Here is a 14,733-nt window from a genome sequence, read left to right on the forward strand (position 1 = left end):
GTGATGAGTGACACAGTCTTAGTGCACTTAAGAGACAAAGAAAATGGAAAGAATATGTGGGGAAACTCTGAAGGGATTATATAAAAAGAAGTCTGTGGCTTTTCCCAGAGTGCATCTAATAAGAAAACTGAGCAATAAAAGACTTAGAGAAGGAGAAAGTCTGTCCAAACATATAAATGAAATGTTAGAAATATCTAGGCAACTGCAAGCTCAAAAATTAATCATGCCAGATGCAGTTTTGATAGGATTGCTGTTGAATAGTTTGCCACATTACTTTGATAGTGTAACTAGTGCTTTGGAAGTCAAGGAGAATGCAGACTTACAACTTGTAATTAACCATCTAGAGGACTTTGATTTGCGCAGAAAGGATGATAGGCAACCAAAGGAAAGTTAAGAACATGCATTTAGAACCTTGCAAAGAAATAAGAAATGCTTTATTTGTGGAAGCCCCAAACACTTGCAGAATAAGTGTCCCAAGATTAAAGAGTTTGCAGACAAAAGGCAAGCAAAACAAAGTTGCAAAAAGTGAGTCATCTGGGAACACAGAGTACAGAACTTATAAGCAATCAAGGACTAAAGCTAATAAGCAAAGGATTTACCTTGCAAGAACAGATAGTTTTGGAATCGAAGTCTGAGAAATGCAGTAGTGGCATTTGCATTGACTCTGGTGCTACAAGCAACCTGATTAGAGAAAGGGAGAGATTTATAAACCTAGATAAAAGTTGTAAAATCCCTATATATTTGGCAGATGTAAAACTGATGTATGCAGAAGGGAAAAGATCTGCACAGGATCTGCAAACTAGAGAAAGGAAAAACCATTGGATTAACAACTGTAGAAGCTCTGTATGTGCCTACTCTAGAAATAAGTCTGATGTATGTAAAATATGCTACAGAAAGGGGCTACAAAGTAAAATTTAAAGGAAGTCACTGTTTCATTTTTCATACACAAGAATTGCTTATGGAAACAGTTTTACAAGAGAATGGATTGTTTGAAGTAGAATGTGAGACCTGAAAAAGCCAAAACTGTGAAGGAATGCACAAAGGATGTCTGAATTTGTGGCACAGAAGGTTAGGCCATAGAGATGCCAAAATGAAATGTCAGGCTGAAAACTTGATTTGGTAAAGGGTCTAAAAATAGCCCCCCTGCAGCACTGAATCAAAGTGTGCATGCTGTATAAGAGCAAAGGCCTGCTTTTCTTGCATGCAAAGAAAAACATAGCATCCTTTGCATCTGATTCATAGTCATGTTTGTGGACCTATGCAAGTTAATACATCAGAAGGGAATAAATATGTTCTTACTTTCATTGATAACTATTCTAGACAAATACATACCTGTTAAGTGAAAAAGGGCAAGTACTAGAAAGACTAAAAGAATATGTTGCAAAAGTGAGCAACAAGTTTGGGAGAAAGCCACAGATCCTCCACACAGACAATGGTGGTGAGTACACTGGGGATGATGTCATAAGGTTCCTAAAGGAGGAGGGCATTGAACATCAAAAGACTGTTCCTTATACTCTGGAGCAAAATGGAGTGGTGGAAAGAAAGGACCATTCTCTTATGGAAATGACAAGATGCGTGCTTATAGACTCTGGTTTAGCTACTAAATTTTGGAGAGAGGCAGTGATGACTGCTACTTGCCTAAAAAACAGATTGCCAATAAAGGCCACAGGAACAATGCCACATGAGTTATGGCATGGCAACAAGCCCACTTTGAGTCATATAAGAGTGTTTGGATCTATAGCATACACCTATATACCAAAAGGTAAAAGGACCAAACTCAGCTGTAGATCTGAGGAAGGAATACTTGTTGACTATTCCGTAGGATGCAAAGGATACAGGATTTTAGATCTTGCCAAAAAAACAATTAAAATATGCAATGTAGCATACTTCAGTGAAAATGAAAAACCAACCACTAGTGAACTGCCAAACTTAGAGCCCAATTTTCAGTTGGAAAAAGAACCAAGGCAATATGACCAAAAGGAAGGATCCACTGTACATTTTACACCTGGCAGTGATTCAGTAGAAGAGGATGCTGATGGTGAACAGAGGGTGCAGTGTTCGACAAAATAAAGGAGATCTACCTAAGAAACCTTCCTACATTACATAGGGAGGAAGGTTTCGAGAACTAAGCACGTGGAAAGAAATTGATAACTTAACCTGCAAATGAAGCACAAAACTGGAAGGAAGCTGGAAGGAAGAAATTGAATCATTGTACAAAAATAACACATGGACACTCACAGAGCTACCTGAGGGAATAAAGACTGTGGGGTGCAAGTGGATTTTTAAAATTAAGCAAAATGCAGAAGGAGATGTCCAGCAATACAGAGTGAAACTGTTGACAAAAGGATTCTTGCAAATATATGGGGAAGAATATGATGAGACATTTGCTGCTGTTGTAAAATACACCTCAGTAAGGACACTCCTAAGCATTGCAGCAGCAAAGAAAATGCAAATGGATCACATAGACGTGAAAACTGCATTTCTTCATGGAGACATCAAAGACGATATTTATATGGAGCAGTCTCCAGGATTTGTGGAACCTGGTAAAGAAAAACGTATATGTAAGCTGCAGAAAAGTATTTATGGACTAAAGCTGATTGCAACAGCCTGGAATGTCAAATTAAACCAGTTGCTAGTCAATGAGGGATTTACCCAAGGAAAGGCTGACCCTTGCCTGTACTCGAGGCTTAAAAACAACAGATGGACCTATATACTTTCTTACATTGATGATCTGATAATTTGTTATAAAAATAGAGGACAGCCTTGAAATAATAAAGCACCTGAATAGTGAGAGAGAAGTAAAAGAACTTGGGCCTATTTCACACTATCTTGGGATACACAGAGAGAGAGAAGAGGATGGAAGCTATTTGCTTAACCAAAAACAGAAAATAAATGATTTACTAGAGTGCTTGGGACTTACAAAGGCCAAATAAATGAGTATACGTATGGAAACAGGTTACCTGAAACAAAAAGAGGAGAGTGAACTTCTGACAGACAACAGTGAGTACAGGACAGCGATTGGAAACTGTTTATATGTAGCTATAACAATACTGGATATAGCTGCATATGTGGGAATCCTGAGTAGGAAAGTAAGTACACCTAGCAAAGATAACTGGACTGTAGTAAAGAGACTCGGCAGGTACCTAAAAGGGACACTCCATCTAAAATTAAAGTTGCCTGCTAGTAGTGGCCCAAATTAGTCGGCTATATGGATTCAGGCTGGGATGAGGATCAGACTGGAAGTCAGTCAGTGGTTATGTTTTATTTTATGGTGGTGGAGCAGTCAGTTGGCATAGCTGCGAGCAGTCAATAGTTGGTTTCTCATCTGCTGAAGCAGAATTTGTATCTGCCACTCAAGCAGGTCAAGAGTTGGCATGGCTGCACAAGCTAGTGCTGGATTTCAACATAGATGAACCAAAACCCACTGAGATGTTCTAGGATAATCAAAGCTGCATCCAGATCTCACAAATGGAGAAAATCAAATTTAAAACAAAACACATTGAAGCAAACAACCATGTGTGGGATGCACAAGAAAAAGGATTTGTAAAATTGATATATTGTCCAGGTGAACAAATGATAGCAGATGTGCTAAGCCATTGCCCAGGGTTTGTTTCAAAATCTTAAGGGAGAAGTTGAGACTTATAGACAACAGCACAAGCTGATGAGAAGGAGTGTTGGAGCTATGACCTTGGCAGCATCAGCTCTCAGCTGCAGTGTCTCATAGTGACCACTGGGGGTTTCAGGTTTTTTGGATAAAAGTGCTGGACTCCTCCCCTCTTTTTTTCTTCCAGTGTTAGTCTCTATTTTGTCTCTCTAGAAATGGCTGCTTGTTTTGGTCTTTCTCTTTAGCCATGAGCTGCAGCTGAAATTAAGCTGCAGGCTTTCTCACATTCGTTTTCTAACCTTTTCTTTAAATAAATCCTTGTAGTTCTTTAATACTAAACTGTCTCAAGACCTCTTGCTTTGCTGCTTTCTCACCAAACTGGTTTTGCTCTGCTATTTGGGGACTGAACTGCCATTCTTCCACTTCAATTCCAACTGAAAGTGCATTCCAAACCCCAGAGGCAGCAACGGATAAGGCCTATCCCTGAGTAGCCAGCCACCAGACGAGCTGGTGGTAACCATAGATGAACCTCTCCAGATGATCTCAACACTGGCCGATATGTTGAGCAGCCATCCAGTGTCATAGTGGAGCTATATCCCTGTACAACAAGACTGCTCAGAGGTCAGCCAAAGTCTGACGTGGGGGGCTAGGGTAGGGGACTGTTCTTTGTCAATTCCTTCATTAGTGCCCTTTGCCTTCTAGAAATAGGTCTGAGGGCTTTGCAGCCCTCACTGTGCAGGATCACAGCTCCATTACAGCACCAGAGAGCTGCTTAACAATTCAATCTGCATATTTTTAAACACCCATAATCATTCCTCTCAGTGGCTAATAGTGCAACAGATAGTCCTTAACAGAACTGGACATAAACATTGGGGGGATGGTGTTGATGTTGCTGTGGGTATCTGTTTTTCTTGTGCCATAAATTATATATAAACACACTGCTCATGTCTCTCTTTATCAGTAGTGAGCCAAAGGAGAGTTGTGAAAAGTCAAAAACGCCAAGCAGAAGAAACTCAAGAACAGAGGAATCTTCAGCAGTGCAGGAGACTGTAGAGAATGGTCAGCGCAAGAGGTCCTCCAGACCAGCATCGGCGTCTAGCACTGCAAAAGGTAAGGTGTTAAATATGATTTAGTCTTTACAGCAAAGAAGCAATTTCTGTATAAAAATCGCACCCAATAAATTTGTTGTTGCTTGTGGCTAATTTTCTGTGGTGTTCAACATTAATTAAGAACAAACAGGAAATTTTTTGCATCCAAGTGGATAATTTTTTAATAGTTTTGTCTTTTACTCTTATGTATAATGCTTGTTATGTGAAATACTTGTTACTGAAGTAAATAGTTTGACTAGATATCTACAAATCATTAAGTGAAAAATATTTAAAGAATTATTCAGTTAAACAGCTTTCCTTCCTAAAGTAGGAATGGCAGAAGACAACTGTTAATTGGCTAACATCCTGACGACTGATGCACACTTGTAACAAGGGACTGCATGGACATGACTGCAGCTCATGTGCGACTCCTCAGTCCTTCTACATGTGCATTATTGAGCCACTGGTAGAAACATCCCCACTCTGCACTCTGGAAGTGAACTGGAAGAGAGGAAACATGTCACTTAGGGTCAGCAGAGGACAGAGCAGGGACATTTTTATTGCTTGCACAACAGCACACATAGAAAGAGACTGGGTGAATTGTGCACATGCCCCAGTTGCGTCTCCACATTCCCTTGTTACACCCACACTTGAGTTGTCAGGATTTCAGCCTGTGTCTCCAGCTGCAAAACTGGCTTTGCAAACTGATTGGTTTTATTGCTCAAGCTGACCTACTATAATCAGTATGTGTATGCACACACACATGCACACGCATACATGTGCGCACACATGCATGCACACACATATATATACATATGAACATAAACATGTACAAAAATATCCATGTACATATGCACACATGTAAATACAGACATGTACAGGTACACAGATATGTGTGTACACAAATAAAAACAATGTGTTAAAGTTTTATTCATGATTTAAGGTTTTAATTGTTAGGTTTTAATCTTATTCATGATTTAAGGTTATAATTGTTAGGTTTTAATTTGAAAACTGCCCAGAGATTTTATATGGGACAGTATATAAATGCGGTAAATAACATAAAATAATAAATATGCAACACAAATGCACATGTTCATTCACATACAGATGCATGCATTACAGTATGGATGCACACACATCAACACACCCATATATACGTGCACAATATATATGCACACACGCACACTTACATGCGCACATGTGTGCACATGCATGTGTGAGCACACATGTATTTATTAGCTACTAAAATAAAAATGCATAGTACAGTAATTTGTTCCTATAACCATGAACACATTCTGCTTTGAACAAAACAAAATATATTTCAATAAATGTGAATGACAACTTAAGAAAGCAGCAGAGTGCTGGTACAGCTGTTTCACCTAAGATGATGGGGAATCTTTTAATTACTTAAGAATTTGGATTTGTTGATGGATTACCCATGGTATAATCATTGTTGATTGGTTGTGGGGGAGCACCCTGATTTTTCAAATAGTATCTTATGACTTGCTATGACACATTTTTGTATGTAGCTGCTGGCTGGAATCAACACTAGAACACTCTTGCCAGTGTTCGTTCTGTCTATCTATCCTGTCTGTCTGTCCTGTCTATTTGTCTAAATTATTAATACCCCACTCCTCCAGTACACTACTGCTCAGGGCAGCTCACAACATAATAAAAAGATACAATGTAAAATAAGACTAATAAAGTTAACCAAATGTAAGTTAAACAAGTTAAAAGACCAAGCTAAAACCATACTTAAAATTACAATTTTTTTTAAAAAAGGTTCAAATTAAAAGTTATTTTAAAAGCTGAAAACTGAGAACTATAAGAAAATAAAGAACCTACCAGATATAAACAGAGATGAAACATTAAAAAGCCTCTTTTAAAAGATGTTTTTTCAATTAGTTTTTTTAAAAACACTGAAGTAGGGACCATGGCAAAGCTCTTCAGGGAGGGCGTTCCAAAGCCAAGGGGCCTGAAAAGGCCCTGTGTCTAGTCCCTGCCTACCGGATCTCTGTTAGTGGCAGGGCCATGAGCAGGGCCTGCCTGAGATGCTGAGCTTAGGGCCCTGGCAGGTTCGGATGGGCAAATGAGGTCTGGCAGGTACTCCGGCCTCAAGCTGTGTAGAGCTTTAAAGGTCAAGACCAGCACCTTGAAACTAGCCTGGAAGTGGACCGGTAACAAATCAAGCTGCCACAGGATGCGTGTGAACTCATGAAGCGACTTGCACCCTTGAACATTCTTGCAGCAGCATTCTGGACCAGCTGAAGCTTCTGAACCATCTTAAAGGCCAGCCCCATGTAGAGTGCATTGCTGTAGTCCAATCTGGATGTTACCGAAGCATGAGCAACTGAGGTCAGGTCCAATTTCTCCAAGTAGGGTCACAGCTAGTGTACCAGCCGTAGCTGATAAAATGCACTTCTGCACACTGCCACCACCTGTCCCTCCAAGGACGGTGTTGGGTCCAGGAATACCCCCAAGCTGCAGACTGTCTTTCAGAGGGAGTGTGACCCCATCCAAAACCAGATTTACCTCACTACTCGGATGATCAGTTTTACCAACCTAGAGTACTTCCTTGCTATCTGGATTAAGTTTCAGCTTGTTTTTCCCCATCCTTCCAGAACAGCCTCCAAGCCCCAGTTCAGAGCATCCACTGCCTCCCTGGTGTCTGCTGACTCAAAAGATAGGTAGAACTGAGTGTCATCCGCATATTGATGGCACCACAGGCCCCCCCCCCCCATACCACGGATGACCTTTCCCAGAGGTTTCATGTAGATGTTAAACAGCATAAGGGACAGAATAGATCCCTGTGGTACCCCATAGGCCAAAGGCCAAAGGAGTGGAGCAGGCATCCCCCAGCATCACCTTCTGAGTATGACCCTCTAGGTAGGAGCAGAGCCACCATATAACCGTGACCCCAAGTCCCAACCCGGAGAGATGTGTCAGAAGGATACCATGGTCAATGGTATCTAAATCCGCTAAGTGGTCCAGGAGAATCAAGAGTCTCTCTCTCTCTGTCCTATCTCCTAGCATAGGTCATCCACAAGGGCAACCAAGGCAGTTTCCATTCTGTATCCAGGTCAGAAGCCAGACTGGAAAGGATCTAAATAATCAGATTAATCCAGGGCTGACTGGAGCTGAAACCCCACCACACACTCCAACACCTTGCCCAAGAAGGGGAGGTTAGAGACTGGCCGAACGTTATTCAAATCATTTGGGTCCAAAGAAGGACTTTTTAGGAGGGGCCTGATGACTGCCTCCGAGGGGGCACCACCCCCACCACCCATGGATCCAGTCCCTCTCTTGCAGCCTTCACCAACCATGAAGGGTGAGGGTTGAGCACGCATGTGGTAAGCCTCAGCCTTCCAAGCAGCCTGTCCACCTCCTCGGGCAACACATTCTGAAACAATCCAACATAACAAGACCAGACAGTGCATTGGCAACATTCAGTTCTAGTGCCACAAAAACCTTAGTATCCAAGTCAGAAAGGATGCAAACAATGTTATCATAAAATGTAAAGCAAATTGGTCACATCGGGCTGCCAAGGGTTCTGTTTGATTATCTTTGTGGTCCTCACCTAGGAGGCCCCGAACCATTTGAAAAAGCTCTGCTGGACAACATTGAGCAGCCCCAATGGTGGCAGATTTTTTCACCACCGTAGAGTAGGCCTTAATACGGGCTCTAGCCATCACATTTATTCTGAGTTTTTTCCACCAATGGCGTTCAAGCAGTCTACCAGCTAGCTTCATTGTCCTCAACTCACCTGTACAGTATACCAGGGAGTCGCCTGGACTCAGCAAGTCGGGAGAGGACGCCTAGGCATGACCATGTCAATCGCCCAACCCATCTCCTCATACCAGAGGGAGACCAGGGCATCAACAGGATCATCCACACTCTCAGCAGGAAACGCCCCCGGAGCCATCAGGAATCCATTCGGATCCATAAGCCTTCAAGGGCGGACCATCCTAACTGATCTCCCACCCCTGCAGAGGTGTATTGTGTCCACCCCTCAGTCCAGTTTTCACTAGATAGTGATCCATCCATGACAACGGTATTGAAGCCTCCTGTACAATCCACAGAGCACCGCTGTTCACCATTGACCAAATCAAGTGTGTGGCCTGCCACCTGTGGGACCAGAAATCAATTGAGACAAGCCCATGGTTGTCATGGAGGACATGAAGTCCTGAGCTGCACCAAACAAGACGACCTCAGCATGGATACTAAAGTCTCCCAAGACAAACAGCCTCGGGGTCCTCAATGGCATGTCTGATACCATCTCAAGTAGCTCAAGAAGGGAGACTGTTAGACAGCGGGGTGTGTGGCATATCAACAGAATCCCAACTTTGTCTTGCAACCCTATCACTGCATGCCGGCACTCAAATTGGTTAGAATGATGGAGAATGAAAGGACGGTGTTCCTTTCTGTTTCAGTCTGCCCCTTCTCCTCTAGAATGTTTAAGAGAAGTGGTAGTAGGTTGGTGGGGGGACATTTTAAAACAAAATAAAATAAATCTGCCCTGCCCAGTCTGCCCACTTCCCCCCAAAATGCTTAGTTGGCAGATCAGTGTTTTTCTGTGAGACAGAAGGTAAATGGCCACAGGGTTGTATCCTAGCCTGCTTTTGTGCTAATGGAAAACACTTTCATTACTCAAAGGAAGATATTTGCTATTATCCTTGACAGTCCCTTGTGCTGCATCCTGACCTGCTCTGAGGATCAGTGGATCCTTCAGGGCTGAATTTTGGGGGGCTGTGGAGGTGACACACCATCAGTGAATAATGCATACTAAGATTATCTGCTGAGCTAATTTCAGAAATCAAGTTATTAACTATAGAATAAGGGTAAAAGGTCAACCAGATGGATCAGTGAATGACTTGCCAGTTTCTGGCCCCCAGGATCAATCTGTAATGAGTAAGTGTACATAATTAACCGCCCTGAGCCATTTTTGGAAGGGCGGTATAGAAATTTGAATTAATAATAATAATAATAATAATAAATAATAATAATAAACAAACAACCTTGGCGTGGTTGTGGGGCTTGCGTGCTCTGAGGAAGGTGAGAGCTATGCCAGAGGTCCAACCATACTGGACAGGTCTCACCAGAGGAGCCAGACAAAGAGTTCCTCTCCCATCAACAATATGGTGAGACGTAACTTTAATAAATCTATACCGGATCGGTCATCGCCTGGGTCAACAAGGACCGCGCCAGGTGCTGGAGTCCCTGGACATCTGGTGGCAAGTGGGCAACAGCACTCAGGATCTTCAGTTGAGCAACCAGGGCTGAAGACAGCAAAGTTACTGGAAGAAATGTCGCTTAACCGAAATATATATACGAAAAATGCCAACAAGGAAATAATGATCTGCTATTACAAGTCTAGTCCAACTAGAAGAGGTTATTTTAAAAGAATGTACCAAATTTGGAAAGAGAAGCATCCAGATACAGAAATAACAGAACAAAGGCTAGCAGACCAGAGAAGATTCATAATAAGAAATAAAGTATTCACAGGAGTAGAGCTGGAAGAACTGCAAAGAGCAACACAGGCTCAAGATATGGAAGAAGAATTACCACCAACTGAAGCAGTTGCTCAGGCGCAGGTGGAGGAGGTGTTGGAAATAGAGGATGCCACTGTTGCTGAACTGTTTCAAAATCAAAACCGGGCAACCTCCCCTTTGCCTTCACCTCAATAACCCGAATGCCGTTTAACAGAAAAGCAACAAGAACTAAAGCAAAAAATAACTGAGCACATGAACCAAACAACCACCAGGGTTCGACTTCCAGCTCTAAAAACAGTTGCCAAAAAACAACTTGCTCAGGCATTAAAAGATGTCAATGCTATACTTGCAGAAGTAACAACCAATAATTTGCAAGAAATAAACCAACTAATGTACAGTGCAGCAACAATAACAACACAAGAGCTCGGATATAAGATCAGTGGACCTGTAAAAAAAGAAAGCAGTACATCACCTAAATGGAAGATTAGATTAGAAAATAAAATCTACAGGCTCAGATCAGATGCTAGTAAATTGAAAGATATGAAAGACAAGAAGCTGAAGAATGAAAACACCAAACAGTATCTGATCCAAAAATACCACCTATATTCAAGGAAAATTAGAGAAGTCCTGGAAATAATAAAGCATGCAAAAAACAGCAGTGTCAAAGAAGATTAGCAGATACGAAGCCAGAATCACACAACACAGGCAGAATCTCCAATTCCAGTCGTATCAGAGACGTTTCTACCAAAGCATAGAAGGAGAAACTGCAAGAAACCTAGGAACACCAAATAAAGAAGAAACAGTGCAATTCTGGGGGAAATTATGGGACAATCCAATAGAATATAATAAAAAAGCAGGCTGGATGAAAGAGGTCGAAAAATGTAACCAACAAATGCAAGATCTAATAATAACACCAGAATTAATAAGTGAAAGAGCAAAGAAAATTAAAAATTGGACTGCTCCAGGCGACGATGAATTGCATGGCTTTTGGCTTAAACACCTAACAAGCCTTCATAAACAACTATCAAAACAGTTCAATCACATTTTGCAAGGAGGTGATATTGAACAATGGCTAAGAACTGGGAAAACTCATCTCATCATGAAAGAGCCAGCAAAAGGTGCAGTTCCAAGTAATTATAGACAGATCACCTGCCTGCCAACCATGTTCAAATTATTAACTGGAATAATAGCAGATGAAGTCATGCAACACTTATTAACTAACAAACAGCTTCCAGCTGAACAGAAAGGAAATTGCCCAAACACCAGAGGCACAAAAGACCAGCTGCTGATTGACAAAATGATTTTAGAAAATTGCAAGAGAAGAAAAACAAATCTGTGTTGCATGGACTGACTACAAGAAAGCCTTCGATTCATTGCCTCACACATGGATACTAAAATGTCTAGAAACAACTGGTGTCAGCAAAAACATTCAGATATTTATTTAAAAAAGCCATGAGCATGTGGAGTACACAGTTAACAATCAATGGCGAGACACTTGGACAGGTTAGCATTAGAAGAGGCATTTTCCAAGGAGACTCACTATCCCCTCTGTTGTTTGTAATCGCCATGACCCCACTTTCACAAATACTAAACAAAACAGGCCTCGGATACCAAACATCTAAAACATCAAGTAAAATCAACCATCTGCTGTACATGGACGATCTGAAGTTGTATGGAAAGTCCCAGTCAGAAATCAAATCACTGCTAAACACTGTCCGTATATTCAGTAGCGATATAGCAATGAGTTTGGACTAGACAAGTGTGCTGCATTAATAATGAAAAGAGGAAAAATAACAAAAACTGAAGGAATAGAACTGCCCAATGGAAGCAAGAGCAAAAACCTGGAAGAGAAAGAACCTTACAAATACTTGGGCATTCTCCAGGCTGATAACATTGCACACACTGAAGTTAAAAGAAAAATTGGAAGTGAATACATCAGGAGAGTTAGAAAAATCCTCAAGTCCAAACTCAATGGCGGGAACACCATACAAGCCATAAACACCTGGGCTATACCTGTTATCAGATACACTGCAGGAATAATAGACTGGACCCAGGCAGAGCTAGATACGCTAGATCGTAAGACCAGGAAAATAATGACCATCATTCATGCTCTGCACCCCCGCAGTGATGTAGATAGGCTATACCTCCCTCGCAGCTCAGGTGGAAGAGGAATACTGCAAGTCCATCAAACAGTAGAGGAGGAGAAAAGAGGCCTTGAAGAATATATAAGGGACAGTGAAGAAGATGCACTTCAAATGGTCAAGAACGAGAAACTATTCAACACCAATGAAACAAAGCAGGCCTACAAGAAAGAACAAGTCAAGAACCGAGCAGAAAAAATGGAGAAATAAGCCCCTGCATGGTCAATATTTGCACAATATTAGTGGAAAATCAGACATCACCAAGACCTGGCAATGGCTTAAGAATGGTTGCTTGAAGAAAGAAACAGAGGGTTTAATACTGGCTGCACAAGAACAGGCACTAAGAACAAATGCAATAAGAGCCAAAGTCGAAAAATCCACAACGAACAGCAAGTGCCGCCTTTGTAAAGAAGCAGATGAAACAGTGGACCACCTAATCAGCTGTTGTAAAAAGATCGCACAGACTGACTACAAACAAAGGCATGACAAGGTAGCAGGGATGATACACTGGAACATCTGCAAAAAATACAAGCTACCTGTAGCCAAGAATTGGTGGGACCATAACATCGAAAAAGTTGTAGAAAATGAAGATGCAAAAATATTATGGGACTTCCGACTACAAACAGACAAACATCTGCCACACAATACACCAGATATAACTGTAGTCGAGAAGAAAGAAAAACAAGTTAAAATAATCGACATAGCAATACCAGGGGATAGCAGAATAGAAGAAAAAGAAATAGAAAGATCTACAAATTGAAATGGAAAGGCTGTGGCAGAAAAAGACCAGAATAATCCTAGTGGTAATTGGCACCCTCAGTGCAGTTCCAAAAGACCTTGAAGAGCACCTCAACACCATAGGGGCCACAGAAATCACCATCAGCCAATTACAAAAAGCAGCTTTACTGGGAACAGCCTATATTCTGCGACAATATCTATAACAGCAACAACACTGACAATAAAATTCTGGCATCCCAGGTCCTTGGGAAGGACTCGATGTCTGGATAAAACAAACCAGTCAGTAACACCTGTCTGACTGTATAAACAACAACAATAATAATTTTATTATTCTTATTATGGTCCAAGACCAGAAAACAGCAACAGAACTATTGTACTGTATAATGCCTGACAAAGATGTTTTGCCCACAGTTATTTCTTTACAAAGAAATGCAACCTTTTATAACTTGATCAGTTTTAAGAGGAAATCCAGATTTCATTGCAAACCAGGCTCTTCTTTAAAAGGCATGTATTATTGCTGATACTTCTTGAAAAATCCAATTTACATCTTTAAAATCCAATTTTTAAGATATTTTTTTTAAGATACTGATTTTTATCCACCATGATTTGTCCAAGCCTTGTAACAGACTATAATTATTAATGAGGCCATGCCCAAAACGGGGATTCTGGTAACTATACGTACTTCATTCCAGCTTCTATGCATGATCATTATCTTCTGTGGAAAAAATGTATTTGTATGTTCTACCATGAATAGTCCATGGCTAACCTTCCCAAACTGTTTTTCTTCTTCCTCAGAAACAAATGCCAGTGCTATGCAGTCAAAAAGAAGAAAATCCAAATGAATTATTGGGTGGATATGCAAGACCTGTAAATGTGTGAATTTTATCAGTAGAAGTTCTGAGCTGTGATTTCTCACTATCGTAAGAGACTTCCCCCGCCCTAAAATTCTGTACAGTAACTCATTTTAATATTATCCTGCTCCCAACAAATGCAAAGGATTTTTCTAAAGACAAAATGATTAAAAAATCAGGTTATTTGTTAAATTTTCTGGTTTTGTAAAGTACATTTAGCACACTAGATTTAGCGTGTTGTAAAAAATCTAAGGAGATAATTGTAAATTTATTTCTACGTTTTCACTTTTCATAGGACAAACTAGAGTAAAGGATTGTCTTTTTTTAGATATTAAAATAATGTATTGTGCCGTTGGTCAAGTACTGTATGTGAATAGCAGTCAAAGGGTTATATATGGCCCAATCTTGGAAATGTAAATAGTTTTATTATACAGTAGGCTTCTTGATGTATTTGTTGTAGAAAAGGACCAGTGGAACAAAATGAAATGGAAAGGTTTGTGAAATGTGGATTACCTAATGCTCTGAATAAATGTTATTGACCTAAAACTTGTTTGGTATATTATTTAGCATGATCATCCTGCTATGTAGGGAATGAATTATTTTGAAGTTCAAAATAGGCCAAACGAGACCTATTTTGCGAGGCCAAACTACCGATATTCTAGCTGCCATGTGTGTGCCCGGGGGTGGGGTGGGGGTTTAGGTGAGCAGGCCTCCCCCTGCTCCATGGCTGCAGGTGGAGCGGGAGCAGCCATTGATCCTGACTGTCCGGCTCAGCAGGCTCTGAGAACTGTGAAGTGATCAAGTGTGGCTGTGCAGTTAGAA

General features: G+C 40.9%; 1 protein-coding gene across 7 annotated transcripts in view; it reads left to right on the forward strand.

Annotated features, from left to right (window-relative positions):
- The window catches only part of NCOA6 (nuclear receptor coactivator 6), an 82,950-nt gene extending 68,493 nt beyond the window's left edge, over window positions 1-14,457 (forward strand). For 6 of the 7 annotated variants that reach the window (XM_053246010.1, XM_053246008.1, XM_053246015.1 and 3 more), the window contains 2 exons: window positions 4,566-4,714; window positions 13,856-14,457. In XM_053246010.1, coding sequence (XP_053101985.1) covers window positions 4,566-4,714; window positions 13,856-13,902 — 196 coding nt within the window. In that variant the 3' untranslated portion in view covers window positions 13,903-14,457. The remainder of the gene's footprint in view (window positions 1-4,565; window positions 4,715-13,855) is intronic. The other variant, XM_053246014.1, reaches the window with a different exon arrangement.
- Window positions 14,458-14,733: the final 276 nt, after the last annotated feature.

The sequence above is a fragment of the Hemicordylus capensis genome, chromosome 4 (genome assembly GCF_027244095.1).
Source record: "Hemicordylus capensis ecotype Gifberg chromosome 4, rHemCap1.1.pri, whole genome shotgun sequence".
Classification (NCBI taxonomy): Eukaryota; Metazoa; Chordata; class Lepidosauria; order Squamata; family Cordylidae; genus Hemicordylus; species Hemicordylus capensis.